This window comes from Ictidomys tridecemlineatus, chromosome X, assembly GCF_052094955.1.
Source record: "Ictidomys tridecemlineatus isolate mIctTri1 chromosome X, mIctTri1.hap1, whole genome shotgun sequence".
In the NCBI taxonomy this organism is placed as follows: domain Eukaryota; kingdom Metazoa; phylum Chordata; class Mammalia; order Rodentia; family Sciuridae; genus Ictidomys; species Ictidomys tridecemlineatus.
The window spans coordinates 80,724,664-80,747,607 of NC_135493.1; the positions used below are offsets into that span (position 1 = coordinate 80,724,664).

At 35.1% G+C, this 22,944-nt stretch overlaps 1 protein-coding gene across 7 annotated transcripts in view; it reads right to left on the bottom strand.

The window, feature by feature from the left end:
* Window positions 1-733: 733 nt before the first annotated feature.
* Wnk3 (WNK lysine deficient protein kinase 3) overlaps window positions 734-22,944 on the bottom strand; it is a 171,363-nt gene continuing 149,152 nt past the window's right edge. For all 7 annotated transcript variants that reach the window (XM_040281244.2, XM_040281261.2, XM_040281236.2 and 4 more), the window contains 2 exons: window positions 9,181-9,383; window positions 734-6,265 (listed from right to left, as the gene is read on the bottom strand). In XM_040281244.2, the coding sequence (XP_040137178.2) occupies window positions 5,936-6,265; window positions 9,181-9,383 (533 nt within the window). In that variant the 3' untranslated portion in view covers window positions 734-5,935. The remainder of the gene's footprint in view (window positions 6,266-9,180; window positions 9,384-22,944) is intronic.

Here is a 22,944-nt window from a genome sequence, read left to right on the forward strand (position 1 = left end):
AGGGCTCTTTGCATATGCATATACATACTTATATATAATTATCAAATAAGCATGTGATTTGACACAGTCAAATGACAAGTCATTGCAGACTGATGAATGAGAAGTGAGGGAGGGAAATTTCCAAATGTACATTTTTCTAAGGAGAACCATAATACGAAAGGAAATACTGCTTCATAAGTTTGTACCTGGGAGATTATGAAAGAAGCACTGGGTTCAATTTCACGTATGATATGTAAAAAGTATACATATAAATCAAAATGATGAATTTTTTCTAGATATATTTGGACTATTATGCATACAGTACATATGATAGTCAATATGGCCTGGAATTTTCCCCCATGAGCTGCAGAGTAAAGCAGACCTAGGTTTGGATCTAAGATTCATAATTTACTAGCTATGTGACTCTAGTAAACTCTTTATATTCATCCTGATCCTCAAATTTTCTCTGTAAAGTGGAGATAGTAATAGACCTATCTTACAGACTATCGTGTGTGTTAAAAATTTCACAGTAGGTTACAATTATGATTCATTTGCAAGTGTAGAGGAGTCAAACTGGAAATCTGTTGGACCTGTAAATCAAAATGTAACACATGGCTTAGTTTTGTTTGTTTTAGGCCAGAATAGTCCATAGGATTTAATTTCCTAAATCTGCTAAATTATATTTGATAAATAAATAATCATTTTAAACCAGGTAATAGCAGTGATTATGACAGCATTTTGATAAGATAACATACTCATTTAACACAGCCTTTATTTTCTGTTTCAAAACAAAATTTCCAGGAAACAAAACAAAATACTTAACAATGGTTGGGTACAAATGAAATAAAAATCACAGTTTCAAAGAACCAAAGTCAGACAACTGCTGAAAGGCCGATCACTTGGTTTACCCAAAAAAAAAGTTAATGTCATAAAGGATTAAAATTAAGTTTAACAACATTCTATATAATGCTACATTCCCCAATTAAGAAAGGAGAATTCACAAATACAACTAAATGTTAAGTGTAGAGAAGTGGTGGAAATTCTGCATACTTCATAGTAAATTATGCATGAAAGTTTATTAATTGCATAAACTTCCTGAGTGGCTCCCATGCTGCACTAGGTCTACATGCTTAATATTCATATCAAACAAATTACAGCTTTAAGTGATTGAGCATGACAGACCTTGAACAACTGCACTTTCCGATTAGTCACTATATCTGCTGAGGGTATGTTCTGGACCACAAATCTCAACCTCAAACCTTAAGTTATAGTGGAAAAAGAAATGCAACTTAAAAAACTAGAAGGATGACAAGTACACATTTAGAAGTTTATTTTACACTGGCACATTTTTTTTTTCCTCAGAGCCGAGTTTCTATCTTCCCTTCTTGCTTGACTTTTAGCCTTTCTATTTGAGTTTTTTTTTTAATTAAAAGAAAACCTTCTAGAATTGGAGCTGGTGGTTTGCACACTTTTCTAGCTATCTCACTTGAAAATAACTTTAGTGTAACCTAGTTACTACCCCAGGCCTTTTCATATGTTGGTTGTCAATGTTCCTGACCAATGTTTGTGTTCATCCTTCTCATAAAAAGACTATTTCCAGGGTGACTTGCAAGCACTTGGCTCCATAAAAATTTCATACTTATTCCACTTTAAAGGATCTTACCAAGTTTGAGTGTTATCATTTTATAATCTGGATTTTAAAAAAATTGAATCCTAGAAATTACATTCAGTAAATCAAAGGCCTTTTCTGTGCACACACACCCCCTTTTCTAGTCTTCTAAACATGGGGAGGGAAAACAAATCCCCAATAAAATAACAGATTAAAAAAATAATCTATTCTAAAAAATGGCCTGCATACCACCTCATGGCCCAAGTTTTTCTGAACCAAACAGAAGATGAAGTAACTGAAATCTCAAACTGATGGTAAATATACCTCAGGAATGTAGTTATGCATGATGACTGAAATTACAATTTTTACTAATATTAAATATGCTGTAGTGTTACACAGTAAACATGTGAAACAAGGAAAATCTGGTTACAAACATTTGCTGAGATTTTTTGGGAAAAAGGAATGCATCATTTTTATCACTCAGAAAATACAGCAAGGAATAAAGTCAATGCCTCCATAAACTTTAGAGATTGGATAGTTATATACAACCCTTACCACCAATTATAATTCAACTCAAATGCATTCAACCATTGTAAAGTAACAAAATATCACGCAAATACTTGGCAGTACACTAATACGTTAAATGACAGGTCATTGCTGTAGGATTTGTCAAATATTTCACTGTGGTAGTTAAAGCAATTTCAACCCATAGCCCTTTAGGCACAGAGACGAGAAATGCATCTCTAGTAAAAAATGCAAAGTTACAGGCACTGGACTAATTTAGGTACTTTTAAACCATTTGTTTATTTTTAAACTAATTCCTACAACTAAGTCCTATTATCACCACCACTTAGATTTAGTTTTCTGCTCTCCATCCCCAAATCCCCTAAGCTTATTTCACATAGGCACATGGCTCTCATCACTTAAACACAGATTGGTGGCTGAGTGATGATCTCTCTCATCTCAAACTCATGGTTAGTGCTGGGACAAAGAGGCAAGCCAGATTCATAATCTGAAAGAATACTGAGAATCAAGGCAAAAATGCAAGTTTCACAGGCAGTGTTTACTTGTGCACCCAAAACAGCACTGAAACGAGGTAGATAAACAAAAGTAACTGGATTAGAATTAAATTTGGGGTTCTAAGATGATACATCCATCATACTGTACATAACACTCTAAACTCAATCCAAAAATCACAGCGGAAAAGTGCCTTTTAAACTTTCACAGATAATTTTGCTGTCAAACCATGAGATTTCATGCTTGATATAAAACTGACAAGGAAGGGAAGAAAAACAGAATGGATATTTGTTATATTACAGCAAATTACCTTAAATAGAGATTCAAGACTGCTACAAATATACATAGGGTTATTTACTTTAGATTTACACCAATACTGGTTTCATATTCTTATGATCTTACACCCAACTTCACAAACATAGCAGCAGGTACTTCATGATGAAATACTCACATTGCCACATATGGAGATACAGTACTGTTCATCAGACTTGCACTTTGAGAAGTAAACATGGTGGCTGGACATACAGACTATCCCCCCAAATAAACTTTACAAGCACAATGGTTAAGCACAACCTTTTTCTCTTCTACAAGAAAGAAAATGAAAAGGACAGGTTTGTGTGTTTTTGGAAATGAATAGAAGGCCTTTTTTATATAGTAGGCTCTTTGTTAAGTAAGAAGGGAATTTCTGAGCTTTACCTCAAGAATTAATTATTTCTAGGAAGAAAAAGTACCTCAGGCAAGGATGAAAACAGCACTATTATATGACTTAGTAAAATTATGAAATAATGCAAAACCCCTAGATAGAAAATTAGCCAATATTTACAGTCAAAGTGACTATAATCTCATTTAAGTAATGGGAAATAGTAAATAAAAACCCACAGCGATGTGAATAACATTGTTTTCTTCATTTCTGCACAAACTCACTTTTTTTCTGTAGTTTTAAATTTACACTCACGTTATATATACACAACGTATATATAACATATATGTTAATCCAGCTACTGCAGTCAGCATGGAGACAGCAGTACACTATTCACCATCTTCAAACTTTAGAAGACTACATTTCTTTCCAGCAAAACCTGAAAAGATTCTAAATATTACAAGGCACTGCAAAAGTCTGCAGGCAAACAAGAATGATGAATTATACATAAAACAGAGGTGGTGACAAAAATGCAAGACATATGATATAGAGCAGCCATTAATAAATGTAATTGTACATGTCATCCACGGATCTTTTTTTTTTTTTAATCCTGGGGTACATTGTTTAAAAAGAGAACTAGAGAAGAAGAGGTCTTAAAATCTATAGTACTTTCACTTCATAGGTTGTATGTCTCAATGTAATTACACAATGCCAACTTTTATAATAAAACACAAATAGTTTTAAAGAATTATGGACTTTAGGAGCATTGTTTTTGTACAAATGGAAAACACTGCAGTGTAAGCATTTGCAGTGCACTAATGTCCTAAAATCACTTCAAATTGCAAACTAATACTGTAGAAGAAATTTGTAGACTCTGTACGTAAGATTTGGAAAGAAATCGTTTCATAAAACATCCTTATCCAAAACAGGATGTTTAATGAAAAGAAACTCACTCTTATCAACAGCAATTCTTAAAATGCTGCCTTAGATGCCCCAAGTAATAGTGACAGAATCTTTGTGGTAGTGGGTGTGATCCTCAGGTAACCAAATAAGACATATTTTTATTTTATAAAGGATACTAAATGTTACAAAGTAGACTGTGCCAAAAAAAAAGAGAGAGAGAGAGAGACGTACACCCATTGTTTTTCTCATTACCTGGCAAGCCCATGGGGTACAATTTTTAGAGGATTATGGTGGAAAATCTTAACAGAGATCTTGAGTGAAATTTTGGAATGTTTACCAGTAGACGGAACTCCTAATTAGGTAAAGATGTACTAGAAATGACCTTGAAATCTTTGGAGTGGAAGGTAAATAGTTTGAACATGTATAACTGGGAGTTGAAAATACCATTAAAGAATTTTATTTGGGTTTCACAGACTGAGCATTAGGTAACCTTGTGACCAGCCTTTAAAATTATTATATTTAACCTTCTTAAAAACCAAAGGTGTACATTTTGACATTGCCTCCCTTCCTCCTAAAACTGGATAAAACCCAGTAAAGTGCAACTTGACAGTGATCTCTCTCAGATTCTAAAGAGGCTGCCAAACTCATCTAAGATCTAAAATCATCTAAGACACTATAGATACTAATAAGAAATTATAACAACTAAAAATGAAATCCAAAAAATCTAAGAGCAAATTAAATAGTATTCTTCTAGGGTCTATTATCTCACTGCAGGACAGTGTATACCCCACATCTCTTAGAACCCTGTAAAGCCAGTGTTTCATGTGTAAGTCTCAAAACCTACAAAACCTACTGTGTCAAGTAAATTTCACTTCAGAAGAATGGATCGATAGAGGTGTACCTTGAATCCCCTATTAGGAATACAAGGATTCTCCCTAAATGAGATTCATATCAGCTGCAATATATCCCTTGCGAAAGAATGCAAGCCAAACCAATGCCTCTCAGATGCTCAAAACCAATATAGTGTGCACATGAGAAACAAAGAGATAGCTGCTTTGAATTATTACCGAAATCCTAAAGCAGCTATAATATCTGTAGAATCTAGGAACTGTTACAGTTCTGTTTTTTCCTTTCCCTCCGCCTCACTCAAAACAAGGCTTCACTCCTACTGCTGTGATGACGGGAAGAAAATCACATTAAAAAGGGCTCATGTTCTGTACTGGTTGATAAAGTTATCATAAATTTAAATACCAAAAAATTTCCTGCAGCAAGTTACCCTGCCTTCTATGAAAGGTAAACCTAAGATAAACACGTGAAGAAACCCACAAGACTCTGGCTATTGGAGGGTCTCACTTCACCCATGCTTGGGGATAATCAATCTAGGTAATTTTTATACATTTTAAAGTAAAATATCCAGCTGCAGATAGCAGCAGTAAAAAATGGGGGCTTCTCAGCAATGTGTGGAAAGTGTCCTGGAAATGGTAATGCTCAGGCTGAGCTTATTAAAGCATTCTGAAGAGTATTTTTTTTTTTAAAAATCAAGTATCAAAGAGGATAGGATTGAAGTGAAAAACATTTCTGTGTGCAGTGTACTTTGTGCACATTGCACATTTCTACAGAATGATGAGCTATATCAAATACCACATTGTAACAACAAAAAATACAGTTGAAAGTAAACTCAAATGAGGGAAAATATGGCAGAACCCAAGGAGAAGAAACTTTTATATCTTAGGTATCCTGAAAATAATTCTGAAAAAATCTCCCTTTTTTTCATCATCTACTCTGATTCACTTGGGACCAGGAGGGATTGTAGCAGGATTCTGCACTGGTGGAGCTGGAAATGCCTGCAAATTCATCCCCGGCTGAAACGGTCCCCCAGATTGGGTAGGAATTACTATAGACTGTTGTGTTGTCCCTGAAATTCCTACCCACTGTACTGGATACCCTGCACCCCCCACAGCATTATACTGACAAACATGGGGCATTCCATATGATGATAATGGCCCAGGAAATGAAGGGAGTGGCAGTCCTTGGGGCAAGGAGGTTGGGACAGCTCCACGAATTTGGGACAGAGAAGAAATCCATGTTGATGTGTAGCCCATAGTAGATGGAGTATTCTAAGAAAAAACAAAAATAAAAACAAAAGATCAGTTTATTTGTTTATATGCTTTTATCAATCTATATTCCTTCCTATTCTTTTTGGCTTACTACTCCTGTTAATACTTTGAGTGGTACCATTTTGGGAGCAACTTTTCTTCATGTTAAGCATAGTTACATACCTTATTTCGGTTCATCTTCATAACTGCCCGGCTTTTGCAGGGTAGGCATTTTCAGATGAGGAAACAGAATCTCAAAACTGGTAACTCCAAGCAACAGCACTAAGCACGTTAATAGTGAAGTGGTGACTGGAACTCAGTTCCAACTAACTGCAAGGCCCATACTAAATTCCCATTCAGTTTCCTCCTTTCCTCATGTTAGCACTATCCTTCAATTCTTACTTCCTTTTGTCAGTCCTCAGCATGACTTCATATAGTGCTATAGGCGAGAATAGCCCATCTTACTATATAATTCTCTGGAGACAGGAGCATGGTTTAGTATAACATTAGAAGAAAAACCTAGCATATAGTGGGTGCTCAATAAATGTCGTCTTCCTACCCACTTCTATTCACTATCTTTTTTAAAAAAATATTTTTTAGTCATCAATGGACCTTTATTTTATTTATTTATATGTGGTGCTGAGGATCCAATCCAGTGCCTCACACATGTTAGGCAGGTGCTCTACCACTGCACTACAACCCCATCCCTCTATTCACTATCTTAAAGTCTGACATTTTTGTTATAGAAGACAATGAAATAATTATATTTTTGGCAGTATTAATAAATATATTCCTGCCTGATTCTTCTTATACTGTATTGTGACTATTCACAAGTATAGAGATTATAGAAATCTCATGCACATGGAAATAATAATTCTATTGGATGTAAGCAATTCTCTTATCAGTCTCATGCTTAGATCTTGTAAACTGAATTATCAATCTAAAACAAAACTTTCAACTAAGAAACTTTCAACTTAGGGTAAAGGGTATTAAAGGGTATTAGTTTAACTCAAAAATGAATGACAGGGGATGGGGTTGTGGCTCAGCAGTAGAGTGCTCGCCTAGCATGTGCAAGGCGCTGGGTTCAATCCTTAGCAACACATAAAAATAAATAAATAAAGGTAAAAATGAGGGGCTGGGGTTGTGGCTCAGTGGTAGAGCACTTGCCTAGCTTGTGCAGGGGCCCTGGGTTTGATCCTCAGCACCACATAAAAATAAATAAAGAAAATAAAGGTATTGTGTAATAAAAAAGAAATTTAAAAAAATAAAATTCATCTTTTGAGGTGAAAAAACATTGATTTGAAGTTCAGCCATCCCTTGTTTATATCAGTGTTTTCCTTCTGTTAAAGTAAATTTAATGGTAATGCTTCAAAACAGCATATACTGTATGATCACATTTTTAAAAATATTTTTTAGTTGTAGATGGATACAATAACTTTATTTTATTTACTTATTTTTTATGTGGTGCTGAGTATCAATCCCAGTGCCTCACATGTGGTAGGCAAGCACTCTACCACTTAGCTATGACCCCAACCCCAAAAGTATGATCACGTTTTTTATAAAGTTGTTTCCATGTATCCATATTTAGACAGAAAGAAATCTGAAATGATGTTTTAAAGTTGATGACAACTATTTCTAGGTGGTAAGATATGATGGTGATATTTTAAAACTTGTACTTTTCTATGGTAAGTATTATTTTATAAGTAATAAAAAGCTTCCATTCACAAAGTATTCAGAAGGTCTCTCACTGGCAGTACAAATGCATTTATGTCTTGATTTGCCTCTAAAGGCTTACAAATTTTATAATGGTGATACTATCTGTGTGTTAACAGGAGCCAGGAATAAGATGAAAACACAGAGCCCACAAGCAATACATTGCCTACTAGTTTGCAAAATAAAGGATTTTAAAATAGTTTTTTCAAAATTAACAATAAATACATTTTCATACTTTCTTTACTGAACTGTTTAATGATTATATATGCACACATATGCATGTACACAAACATAACACCCACATATATCTCTTTTAATTATGAGGGATGAGATTCTAAGCCTTGATTCATATTTTAACAGATTCACTTATTTTGAAAAAAAAGTTACCTTAAAAATTCAAACAGAAAAATTCAAAATAAAATAAGGCCAATATTCTACCATCTAGCATATTCCTTATAGGTTTTCATATTTTTCTATGCATGTAAACATATCAAATGTGTATGATTTTTAAAATAAATTATACTATATATGCTCTTTAATAAGCATGTATTCTTCCCACTGCAGAATACATTATAGACATATTTCTCCATTTTAATTGCATGTACACCTAAGGCCACTGGGTTTCCATTCCATAAACTCAACAAACCTCTTATAATATTTTAGCTTAAGCACCTTTAAAATTAATTCTAATACTAGACAAAGATAGTTAACTTAATGAGCTTTACGAATATTGACATGCAACATAGGATAGCTTGCCTCAAAATGCAAACTCTTCTTGTGGTACCAGATTGAATTAACACTCATTCCAGATGCTTTCTTTTTTGATGTTTATTTGGTTGATTTTAACATAGAACAGCCTAAAAGGATCAGCAAAGCGTGGCCTGCCACTGCTTTTCATACAGCACAATTTAATGGAAAAAGCCAAACCCATTTTTTACATGTTGTATAAGGCTGTTTTTGCACTACAACAAACTGGACTAATTGGAACAGCATGGCCTGCAAAACCTAAAATATTGACTAGCTTTTCCCCTTATAAAAGCTTGCTGACCCTTGATCTAAAAGATAATTTGCTCAAAGATATGAAAAATCTAGACAAGGTTAAAAGTATCTATGTTTTCAAGTCATATCTCTTTTTCACACTATCTATAATCATAGGCCTAAGTATATCCACATTTATGATTTTAGTTCTCATAAATAAAGAGGATTAAGTATAAAAAACTTACTTCATATGCCTTGTTCCAGTTTTCTGCCTCTATTTTTTGTTGACTCTGTTTAAGTTGGTTTAAACTTGGCTTAATAAGAGAATTTCCCACTGTTTCCTTTGTCCAGTCATCCACCAGCTTATGTAAGTCATCTGTGAACATCCCTTTTTTACTGGCTGGAGATTGCTGGCACGATGCTCTATTACTCTCTACACATAGTGGATCTATAAGATAAAACAGGGAAACCATGTAAAGGGTGATTGATATAGATAACTTCTTTGGCCAAAAATGCACTTAACAGAACAATACGTGGAACATACCGAATAAACAGACATTTTAGTTTACCTGAGACAGTTCTGATTTAAACATGTTGTCCTGCAGTAATTCACTAACAATATCCCTTTTCACTCTCCAAAATTTCTTATTGTTTGGATCCTGAATTAGAAGATTATCTTAAGTGTACTTCAAGTATAATAAAAAGAATCTCCTTTAAACTTTAATCTTTTTATCAACTTCCTCAGGTAGAAGAGTTAAAAAAGAATCACAGAGCTAGGAGTATAACTCAGTGGGAGAATGCTTGCTAACATGTGCCAGACCCTGATTTCAACCCATTGAATAGGGGAAGGGTTGAAGAGGAGAAGGAGGAGAATCACATAACATTAAAAAATGAACCTTGACAGGTACAGTGGCACACACCTATAATTCCAGCAGCTAAGGAGACCGAGACAGGAGGATCACGAATTCAAAGCCAGCCTCAGCAACACTGAGGCAGTAAGCAACTCGGTGAGACCCTTTCTCTAAATAAAATACAAAATAGGGCTGGGGATATGGCTCAGTGGTAGAGTGCCCCTGATATCAATCCCTAGTACCCCCCACCCCAAATAAAAAAAAAAATTTAAAAAGTAACCTTAAGAGCTGGGGATATAGCTCAGTGGTAGAGTACTTGTCTGGCATGCCTCAGGCCCTGGATTAGATTCCCCGCACTATAAAACAAAAACTAAGCTGTGCATGGTGGCACATGCCCTATGATCCAATCCCACTTGCTCAGGAGGGTGAGGAAGGAAGATAGCAAGTGGGTATGTATATCAGTGGTAAAGCACCCTGGGTTCACTCCTCATTACCAGGAAAAAAAATTAAGGAACCTTAAATGTACAGCCAAAGCAACTTATTTTATAATGGGGAAAATAGACCCTGATGAAGTTAAGTGAAAAGCCTAAGTTTTTCCAAGCAATACCCAGCAGAGATAGGCCTTGGAACTCTAAAGCCTGGGAAAGAAAAATAGATCTTTTCAATATACCATACTGACTTTCAACAAGCTTTAGAAAACTAGAATCACATTTCATTTTTGCCAATATTTCTGTTTATGATTAAAATTTTAAAAGAATATGTAGAATAGCAGAAACGAGGACAAAGATATGTTCAAATAAATGAAATAAATCAATTACATATGACTGCATCAGTGCAGTTTCCTAATGTGAACATCACACTAAGTCTTCATAATTTAGTAATATTATTCATGCTTACTAAATCATCTTCATAGAAAAGATTCATAGAGTTCCAACTGCTTTGAGTGATTTGCAAGCTAATGGCTTATAGATTGAGTCCAAAATCAATTTTAAGAAGTTGAGAAATTTCAGGGCAATAATATTTCTAGGTCCAGGCCCAGTGGTGCACACCTATAATCCCAGAGACTCAGAAGGCTGAGGCAGGAGGATTGCAAGTTTAAGGCCATACTCAGCAACCTAGCAAGACCTTTCCTCAAAAACTTAGTGATGCTATATCGTGTACAGCCAGAGAAATGAAAAGTTGTGCTGCAATTGTGTACAATGATCAAAATGCATTTTATTGTCAATGCAGATTGACTAATTACTAGTTAAAAAGACAAAAATATAACACTGGGTCTGGTATGGAAAGGTCACCAAGATAAATTGATAAGTGAAAGAAAGTGTGGAGTAGTGCATATTGTATATCATTTTTGTTTTTTGAAAACAGAAAATAAAATTGGGCTGGGCCTGCAGCTCAGTGGCAGAGCGCTTACCTAGCATGCATGAGGCACTGGGTTCAACCCGAGCACCACATAAAAATAAACAAATAAAATAAAGGCATTCTGTCCATCTACAACTACAAATTAAAATAAAAACATAATAGTTGAAAAAATTTAAAAAGGGGTGGAGATGGAGCACAGCAGTTAAGTGCACCTGGGTTCAATCCCCAGTACCAAATGAATGAAATGAATAAATGAATGAATGAATGAATGAGACAACCATGGGTTTAATTAAGCAAGCACATGAGCATTTCCTACACATTTGTTATGATCTTTTTTTTCTTAAAAAATTTTAAGACCATTCCTGTACTAAAAGAAAATACAATATAGGAATTCTTCCCATATACAACTAGATTGGCTGTCAGTGATAGCTACTGCACTTGGAGCACAGTAGCCAACATGTATAGGAAAAACTAATAAATCAAAACAAGTATTTAAGTGGAAAGAGCTGGGGTAATACCACTCCTAAATAGACAACTGAAATCTCTATACATACATCTGCAAACACACACACGCACATACACACACACTAAGAACCATTATTATATAAGAAAAAAATTCTATCTGAAAGTTATTTGGTGTCTAGCTATGCTTTCCATATGGTAGGAACATTTATTTATTGATTTTACAATTCATATCATACTATAAAAGACCACTTAAACTTTAAAAGCCAGGAAATACCTGATCAATGCACAGTAAAACAAGTTTTCTGCAAATAGTTTATGGTAGGTGGTAGCAACATTACTTATGAACTCCAAAGGTACTCTTTAATATTCATTTCTTATTGATGAAATGAATAAAACAAGAGTTCAGTCTTTGTTGCTTTTTTTAAGAACTTCTCCTAAGACAATGCCTATACTCAGATAGTTTTGATGATTATTAACCTACTGCAGATGTTTCTATTTCTAATCTGAAACCCGGATTTTTCTCTGCAATCCCAAGCTCACACCCAACTCCTACCTGGAATTTAAGGAATAATTCAATATACCTAGAATCAAAATTCTCATGGTCCTGGATATGATACTTCACCAATATGTCATATTTCTGTTAAAGATACCAAATTTTCTTCAAATAACCCAGACAGAGATCCTTTGGATCTCCTAAACACCCACACACATATCTACTTCACCACTACAGTATAGCAATTCATCCTATATAACATCTCTTCTAGTTTCATTTCCATAATTCTCTAAACTCTTAATCATTTCATGTATGTTGTACTATGATTACAATGATGTAAATGAACTAACTTCCTGGTTCTAGTCAATATATTCTTCACACTGCCACCAGATTAGCATTAGTTAAATGTGGTTTTCAGTATTCTACTTGTATGCTCGGGGGTGGGGGGAACAGTACCTTTATGCTAACAGTGGTTCTCAAATTGTGTACATGGCAATGTCCTTTGGAAATCATGCTTGACTTTTTGAACAAATATATTATTCCATTTTTTTAATTTCTTCTTCTTCTTCTTTGGCTGTGCTGGGTTGAACCCAGGTCCTCAAGCTTGCTAAGCAAGTGCTGTACCACTGAGCCACGTTCCCAGACCCTATCATTTATTATTCTTAAATAAATACATCTCACTTATTAAATTTAAATATATAATTTTATGTTAAATCAGACAAATTATCTTATTACCAAACACTAGAATGGACATATAGTGGCAGCTGTCAAAGTTCTTTATTTTTAAATATGGAAGAAAACCTGTCTAGTGTCAACACTCCATTTTGCCCAATATAGTCTTTCTCCCAAATAAATCTTGTATTTTATCATTTGCATGCCTTAATAGCATGCAGATTTACCTACTCAAAATATTCTTTCCTAATCCACTTAATTTAAAAAAATATTTATTTTTTAGTTGTAGTTGGACACAATACCTTCATTTTATTTATTTATTTTTATGTGGTGCTGAGGATTAAACCCAGGGCCTCACACATGCTAGGTGAGTGCTCTACCATTGAGCCACAACCCCAGCCCTTACGCCACTTAATTTTAATCCTGACCATTTATCCTTAAGATCAACCCATATCCTACCCTCCTGCATGAAATATTCTCAGACCACTATCACCCTTGATAATTCACTCCTCCCAACCCACTACAGATACAAATTTTTTAAAAAAATTATAGGTGCATAATAATTATACAGTATAGTGGGTTTCACTATGGTATATTCAAACATGCACATAACATAAGTTGATCAAATTCTTTCCCCAGTATCTCCCCTTGTTCTTCCTTCCTCCCCTTGATCTCTTTGATCTATGCTATCAGTCTTCCTTCTATTTTCATAAGATTATTTTCCCCCCTTTTGTTCTATTTTCTTTTTTTTTTTTTTGAGGGTGGTGATGTGGTACTAGGGACTGAACTCAGGGGCACTTGGCCACTGAGCCACATCTCCAGCCCGATTTTATGTTTTATTTAGAGACAGAATCTCACTGAGTTGCTTAGCACCTCGCTGTTGCTGAGGCTGGCTTTGAATTTAAGTTTCTCCTGTTTCAGCCTCCTAAGCTGCTGGGATTACAGGCATGCACCACCATGCCCAGCTGTTCTATTTTCTACATAGGATAGAAAACATACGAATCTTAACTTTTTGAATCTGGTTTATTTCGCTTAACAAGATGCTCTCCAGTCCCATAAATTTTCCTGCAAATGACATAACTTTGTTCTTAAGGATGAATAAAACTCAATTGTGTATATATACCACATTTTTTCATCCATTCTTCTGTTGACACTTAGCCTGGTTCCACAACTTGACTATCACTGCAGATGCAATTTGTGGTATAAGGATTCAATGCAGTATGTAGTAAAAAGCTAAGACTTTGGAGTCACACAGGTTTGGATTCTCTCGTATATTAAGTAAGATCCTAGGGAAGTTGCTTAACCTCACTAATCTTAGTCTCCATATCAATAAGAGAAAACATTGATAGCTACCCACCTTAACAGAGGTTTTTTGAGGATTAAGATAATATATGTAATATGATTATCTTCCAGCATCCCTCTAATATTACCCACATATTCTGTGATTAAATAGAAGTTCTCACAGGTGTCAATGTATAGTTGTATTCATGGCTAAGGTTTTGTTTTCCATGAAAAGATACACAATAGGATTAGGGGTAAGACAAAAGTCTTGAGAAAATTATGTACAAACTTCCTTATACTCTCTCTTCTTTTGTAAAGGGCCAGCATGAGCATTCTCCTTTCTTCAACAACAAAAAAATGCAGGAACAGGTATGCAAGTTTCTGCCCAGCTGTTCTATTTTCTACACAGGACAGAAAACATACGAATCTTAACTTTTTGAATCTAGTTTATTTTGCTTAACAAGATGCCCATCAGGGATTTCGTGCGCAAGGTTTTCATTAGTGAGTGGTATTAGAGGCAAATACCCAAATTTCCTGACATCCCAATGCAAAACAGGTATTCAGTATAAATAACATTATTTTGATATTTGTACCCCCAAATTATTACCCTCAAAGTGAACAATTTCCCAGTTAGGTAACAGAGGAAAACCAAGTTCCCACACACCAATCAAGGGCCAATGCTGCAAGTGTCTTTCTAAACATAGCAGTGTGATGCCTGTTATATTAACTCTATTCTGCAGTTTAGCACAGTGCTAATGTTATGAGTTAAATATGCATGTACACTGTGGATAACATTAGATTACAATACCATGCATCCACTCATGTGTCCCACAGAACAAGTGTAGTTACGGATAGAAAAGGAAGACAGTAGCGGTGTGTATTTGTGTGTGTGTGTGTGTGTGTGCGCGCACGTGTGCACGCATGTTTTAAGGCAGTGCACTTAAGACGTGTTCTATAAAAATAGGTTCACTGAGTATGAAGAGAGAGCCTATAAAATGGGGGAAAATATTTTTGCTATCTGCACCTCAGACAAGGTGTTAATTTCCAGGGTATACAAAGAACTCAAAAAACTTAACACCATTAAAAACAACCCAATCAATAACTGGGCAAAGGAACCAAATAGATACTCGGCAAATGAAGAAATATGAATGGTCAATAAATATATGAAAAAAGTGTTTAACATCTCTAGCAATTAGAGAAATGCCAATTAAAACCACACTGAAGCTGGGCACAGTGGTGCAAGCCTGTAATCCTAGTAGCTCAGGAGGCTGAGGCAGGAGGATTGTGAGTTCAAAGCCAGCCTCAACAAAAGCAAGGTACTAGGCAACTCAGTGAGACCCTATCTCTAAATACAATACAAAATAGGGCTGGGGATGTGGCTTAGTGGTCAAGTGCCCCTGAGTTCAAACCCCAGTACCCTCTCCCCCAACAAAGCAAAAACAAAAACTACACTGAGATTTCATCTCACTCCAATCAGAATGGCCATTACCAATAATACAAGTAACAATATATGTTGGCTAGGATGTGAGGAAAGGGGTACACTCATGCATCATTGGTGTGACTGCAACTTGGTGCAACCACTCTAAAAAGCAGTATGAAGATTCCTCAAAAAACTAGGAATGGGACTACCATTTGACCTAGCTATCCCCCTCCTCAGTATATACCCAAAGGATTTTAAATCTGCATACTACAATGATAAAGCCACATCAATGTTTATAGTAGCACAAGTCACACTTGGCAAGTTATGGAGCCAAACTAGGTGCCCTTCAACAGATGAATGGATAAAGAAATTGTGATATATATACACAACAGAGTATAACTCAGCCATAAAAAATGACTTTATGATATTTGCCAATAAATGGATGGATCTAGAGACTATCATGCTAAGTGAAAAATCCAAATGATTAATGATTTCTCTGATATGTGGAAGCTAACACACATGGAATTAATTCAGTGGATTAATCAAAGGGGAATGAAGGGAAGGGAGGGGAATAGGAAAAGGAAAAACAGTAGAATGAATCTTTCCCATGTACATATATGAATACACTACAGTGAATTTCATTGTGTTCATCCTCAACATAATGTACATCCACAAGACTTGGGTCCTAATTAGAATAAGATATATTCCACGCTTGTGTAATTATATCAAAATGGACTCTAGTGTCAGATATAAACTAAAGGAAAAAAATAGAATAAAAATGGGTTCTCTGACAAAATTCTTTGGGAAATGTACATGAAGACAATTTAGAGCATGATTTGTAACCCATCTAAATATTTGAATAAATGAATTAATTTAAAGAAAGTATAGTAGTCAGATACTTTGCTTCCTATTTGCTGAAAATAATTTCTGACTTCTATAATGACAAAATGAGTAGGCTCCCTTAAAAGAAATAAAATTGGATAAAATTTTAAAATATATATTTTAGCATTCCAGAATTTATTTAAAGGCATGCAACAAATTGATAAGTGTTTACTCATGAAAATGAATGAAATTCAAGTCAAAAACTGTGCAATCTGTAGCCTTCTTGCACAGGGCTGTTCATATCACCCTTGCTCAGATCTGTTGTCCACCATTTCTACCAAGATAGGACAGGATGAGAAAAAATTAACTTTGCAGCTGATGAAATGACTCTCTTGATTTAGAACTTTAGAAGCAGGGACTCCATTAGCCTGCGATCTGAGAAGTGAGATAGCCACAGTGGGTTTGACAAATTCTCCACATGTCTCATGGGTTGACTAGAAAAGCATCCCATATATGGCAGAGACTAGATGGCCCAAACCACATACACACCACTGACTTAAGGAACAAGGCCATGCAAAGAATAGGCATGATGGATCTTGGATGAAATTAAAAGCTGGGTCATACTAGAAAATAGCCTGATATATGAATGGATCTCTAAGCTCAAAACAGAACCATCAGCACAGAATAGAAGCCCTTCTGGGTTAAGATATTTAAATTCCGGCTGAACACTAAGAAATGTGGACAAAGGGGGAGCTCCTAGGAAGCCAGGCTTAAAAGGGAAAACAAGGGGGAAAAATAAGCATGGAACCAGTGACTGTAAAAAGATTACAAATATTTAGGAGATCATTAATTGACAGAATTGTCAGTACTTCACATTTTGTCCAACTTTATACAGGTGAGAAGGGAAGCTGAGAGCTATTACAACAAGATTCAACTCCAGGCCGTGCCAGCTGGCAGATCACCAAAAGAGAAGACAGGTTTTAAAAATTCAGCCCTTATTATAAAGGATATGCAGGCCAACAAGAAATAGAAAGTAGCACAGAATGGCATAGGCAGGGAACATCCATCCTTGACCACCTCGGAGGAGACGATCCCCTCATTGTTTGTGAAATATTTTTCTCTGTGTGTGTGTGTGTGTGTGTGTGTGCGCGCGTGTGCGCACACACGCACGCATATGCGCACACATGCACAGCGCACGTGCATGCACTTTTGCTGCATTGAATCATATATGGATATATATACACTTCCATTTTTATTATTTTTGTTCAACAGTTCATCATTTTCTCTTTGTTTTTGGGAGATTAGTTTTTTTTTCATTTGTTTTGGTTTGCTTTTTTGTATGATATTGCTTTTATTTTTGTCTTTCTTGTTACCCTTCCTCCCTCCCCCCGGAAAAGTCAAATTCTCTTTCTCCATTTAGATTTTTTAAACTACTTCTTTATACCCATCACTTGCTACCTCTATTCTGCTTTCCCTCTGTTCACTTTTTGAATATTTTGAATTTTCTTTTGCCTTCTTACTCATTTTCTTTCCTCTTAATTCTAATTATAATATCTTTTATGACTATTTAGTTTACATTTATACCTATCTGGTCCCACCATTCATTTTGTTGTGGTTATTAATACTGTAAATGGCACAGTTGACACTTGCTCTTTAATGCTAGATCTAATTCAGAGCTGTTTATTGTTGCTCTTCTTAACTGCTGACCCTGTCATTCCTAGGTTTGGACTAATTGGTGTTATATATATCATAGTAGGTACCAGATATTTATTTTAATGCTATTATAGTTACTGTTTATTTCCCCTTTTTCTGAAAGTGGCTGGGAAGCAACTGTGACTTTTAAAAAAATTTTAGTTGCAGATAGACACAATACCTTTATTTAATTTACTCCTTTTTTTGTGGCGCTGAGGATTGAACCCAGTGCCTCACACATGCCAGGCATGTGCTATACTACTGAGCCACAACTCCAGCCCTGCAACTCTGACATTATAAGTAATTCTACTACTGAGCTATACCTACATCATTACCTACAACTCATCATGACAGCATACCATGTTCCACATACAAATTAATCCTGTTCAAGCTCAACAATACTTTACATAGAATAGGGAAGATAAAAATCAGAAACCCACAAGGCCCCAGATAGGATGGCTTGGGGGCACCTCAGGTACCACTCTTGGGTATCTGATCCTCAGCAAAATGGAGATTCCAAGTTGCTGAATCAAAGGAAGTTGTTGTAACAACTCTCCAAGAGTGAATTAAATCAGCAATTCTGGAGCAGGAAACTGAGAGTCACTGGCAAATGAAATTAACACTTGGATTACACCGAGTTTGGGTGTTGAAGGTAAGATATATCAAAAACACAGGATGTATTATAAAAGAGATAACTGCATACCAAAGGACACCCTCATGAAAGAGGAAGAGGAATCAATCCTAACACATGGGTTAATCTAAATACTTCTGCAAATATGAGGGAGCAGGCAAAGAAGTCTCCCTGGAGAATTTGCAATTCCCTCAAAAAGGAAACCAAAAATATTGAGGGAATGGAATTCCAGAAGAAGAGTACAAAAATTGTTTATAAAAAAGATTAATGAGATAAAAGAAGATCTAAGGAACAAATTAAGAGAGTAAATATAGGAGGTAAAAGACCATTTCACTAAAGAGATAGACACTGAATAAACCTCTAGGAAAGACATAATAAGTCAACTAGAAATTTATTTGAAAGGATCACCAAAAGATTATACAGAAAACAGAACTTCAAAGGCCTTGAAGACAGGGTATATGAAACTTGAATAATCAGTATACACTAAAGAATAAATAAATAAAAGTCCACAAGCAAAATATATAAGAACTCTGGGACAACACTGAAAACACTTTACATAGAATCACTTTACATAGAATCACTGGGAGTAGAAGAGGGAATGGAGAGAGAGGTTAATGGCATTTAGAACCTATTCAGTGAAATAACAGAAAAATTTCCAAGCCTCAGTAATGAAATTAAGATATTAAAAAGGCAATATCACCACAGACATTTCTGAAAGAGAATCATTAGGGGATATTTAAAAAATTTATATTCCAATAAATTGGAAAATATAGAAGATCTTGACAATATGACCTACCCAAATTGAATTTAAAGGATACAGAAAACCTAAACAGACTAATAATGAGAAATAAGATTGAAGCAACAATTAAAAGCCTTCCAACAAACAAAAGCTTGGATTCTCAACTGAATTCTACCAGACCATTAATAAAGAACTAATGCCCATACTCCTTAAATGATTCTATGAAACAGAAGAGAATCAAACGCTTCCAAATACATTCTAAGCATCCAGTATCACCCTGATACCAAAAACACATTAAAGACACATCAAAGAAAGTAAACTATAGCTCAATATCCCAGTTGAACATAGCTGCAAAAATCCTTAATATTAGCAATCCAAATTCAAAAACACTAAGATGATTGTACAACATAATCAAGTTGGTTTTATCCCAGGGATACAAGGCTGATTCAACATAAATAAATAAATAAATAAATAAATAAATATAACTCATCACATAAACAGAATCAAGCACAAAATTCACACAATCATCTCAATAGATGCAGAAAAAGTCTTTGACAAAACCCAAGAACCATTCATGTTAAAAAACAGCGAAGAAACCAGAGATAGAATATTGACCTCAATATTTTAAAGGTTGTGTAGGAAAACCTCTCTGAACAAAGAAAAATTGAAAGCATTTTCTCTGAAAGAAGAAATAAGATAAGGGTGTCCATCTATTATCACCAACCCTATGCAATATAGTTCTTGGAACTCTAAGAAGAGCAATCAGGCAGGAGGGCGGAATTTTAGGGATACAATTAGTAAAAGAAGAAATCAAACTTTATTTGCTTATGACATGGCCAAATACATAGACGACCCAAAAACTCCACCAGAAGACTTCTAGATCTGATAAGCAAATTCAGTAAGGTTGAAGATACAAAATCATCATACGAAAATCAATAGCTTTCCTATAATCCAATAATAAATCTGCTGAGAAAGAAATCAAGAGAACTATTTTGTTACAATAGCCAAAAACAAACAAACAAACAAAAAACACAGAGGAATCAATCTAAATAAGGAGGTGTAAGAACTCTACAATGAAAAGTATAAAAAAATATTTAAGAGGAACATTGGAAAGACCTCCAATTTCTATGTCCAGAATTAATATTGTGTAAATGGCTAAATGCAATCCCCATCACAATACTAGTGACATTCTTCACAGAGCTAGATAAAACAGTCATTTAGAAGAATAATTCATTTGGAAGAATAAAAGACCCAGAATAGCCAAAGAAATCCTAAGCAGTAAGAGTGACCCTGAAGGCATCATAATACCTGATCCTGAGTTATAATACAGAGGTATACTACAAAAACATCATGGTATTGGCATAAAAACAGATAGGAAGACCAGTAGAATGATATGGAAGAAACAAATAAACCCCACACATATAGTTATCTGATCCTTGAAAAAGGTGCAAAAAATCATGCATGGGAGAAAAGGTAGTCTTTTTATTAAATGGTGCTAGGATAACTGTATATTCTTATGTATGAGACTAAAACTAGACCCCTCTCACTCTGCACAAAAATCAACTTAAAATGGAACAAAGACCTAGACATTATACCAGAAACACCACAACTACTAGAAGAAAATATAGGGGCAACATTCCAACATATTGGCAGAGGAACCAATTTGTTTAACAAGACTCTTGAAGCTCAAGAAATAAAACAAAGAATCAATAAGTGAGATGGCATCAAATTAAAAAGCTTCTGCACAGCAAACAAAATAATTAAGAACATGAAAAGTGAACCTGCAGAATGGGAAAAAAATCTTTGTCAGCTACTGCTCTGACAGAGGAAGAATATCCAAAATAGTAAAGAATTCAAAAAATTTAACACCAGAAAACTAATAATCCAACCAATAAATGGGCCATAGAACTAATTAGACATTTTTCAAAAGAAAAAATACAAATGGCCAACAAATATTTGCAAAAATGTTCAACATGCTTAGCCATCTGGGAGAGGCCAATCTAGGCATGGTGGCACAGGCCTGTTATCCCAGCAGCTCAGGACCGAGGCAGGAGGATCTCGAGTTCAAAGCCAAACTCAGCAAGGGTGGGACGCTAAGCAACTCAGTGAGACCCTGTCTCTAAATAAAATACAAAATAGGGCTGGGTGGGCTGGGGTTGTAGTTTAGTGGTTGGTGTTTGTCTTGCATGTGTGAGGCACTGGATTCAATCTTCAGCTCCACATAAAATAAATAAATAAAACAAAGATATTGTGTTCACCTACAACTAAAAAGAATAAAATAAAAAAACAGGGCTTGGGATGTGGCTCAGAGGTTGAGTCCCCTGAGTTCAATCCCTGGTACTACAACAACAACAACAGCAACAAAAGTATATTAACAATTCATCTCCCTACAGTTAGAATAGCAATCATCAACAATACAAATAACAATATTTGTTGGTGAGAATGGGGTACAGTTATACTTTGTTGGTGGGACTGCAAATTAGTTTAACCACTTTGATAAGCAGTATGAGAGTCCTCAAAAGATTAGTAATGAAACCACTATATGACCCAGCTGTCCCTCTCTTTGGCATTAATCAAAAAGATCTAAACTCAGCATTATAGTAATACATGAATACTAATGTTTTTGGCAGCATAATCCACAATAGCCTAGCTATAGAACCAGCCTAGATGTCCATCAACAGATGAATATATAAAGCAAATGTGGTATATATACACAATAGAGGTTTAGTTGGCCATAAAGAAAAATTAAATTATGTCATTTGTGGTAAATGGATGGAATTGGAAAACATGATGTTAAGTGAAATAAGTCAGACTCAGAAAGTCAAGGATCTAATGTTTTCTCTCATACATGTAAGGTAGAAAGAGAAGGAGGGAAAATGAATATTTCCCAAAGGAAAGGCGGGGGGAAATTATCTCATGAAAATAGAAGACCAATAGAATAGAGGAAAGGGATAAAGAGGGAGAGAGGAAGGGAGGGCATAGGAAAATACTAGGGAATGAAATCTACTAAATTGTGCTATGTATATGTATGAATATACTACAATGAAATAATTATATATGACAATTTAATACAATTAAATAATTAAATGTAATTAAAGTAAAAATAATAGAAGGGAGCTCAGTAAAATATGGCACATGGATCAGGGAGGGAGGAAGGTAAGTACAGGAGAATGAAATTGATCAAATTATGTACATGTACAAATATGGCATAATGAATCCCAGTATTATGCATAATTATAATGAATCCATTAAAAAACGTCACAGAACTAAAAGGAAAAACAAATTGGCAAGTATAGAGGGGTCATCTCTAGTTTTTTATCAATAAACAACAAAATCAGTGGGTAGTAAGTGAGCAAGTATATAGAATTGAACAAGATCACCAAACACCAAGAACTAGTTCAATGTCAGCTTCAGCAACAGTGAGGTGCTAAGCAACTCAGTGAGATCCTATCTCTAAAAATACAAAATAGGTCTAGGGGATGTGGCTCAGTGGATGAGTGCCCTTGATTTCAATCCCCGGTACAAAAAAAAAAAAAAAAAAGAATAATCTACTGAACAATAGCAGAACATGCATTATTTTCAAT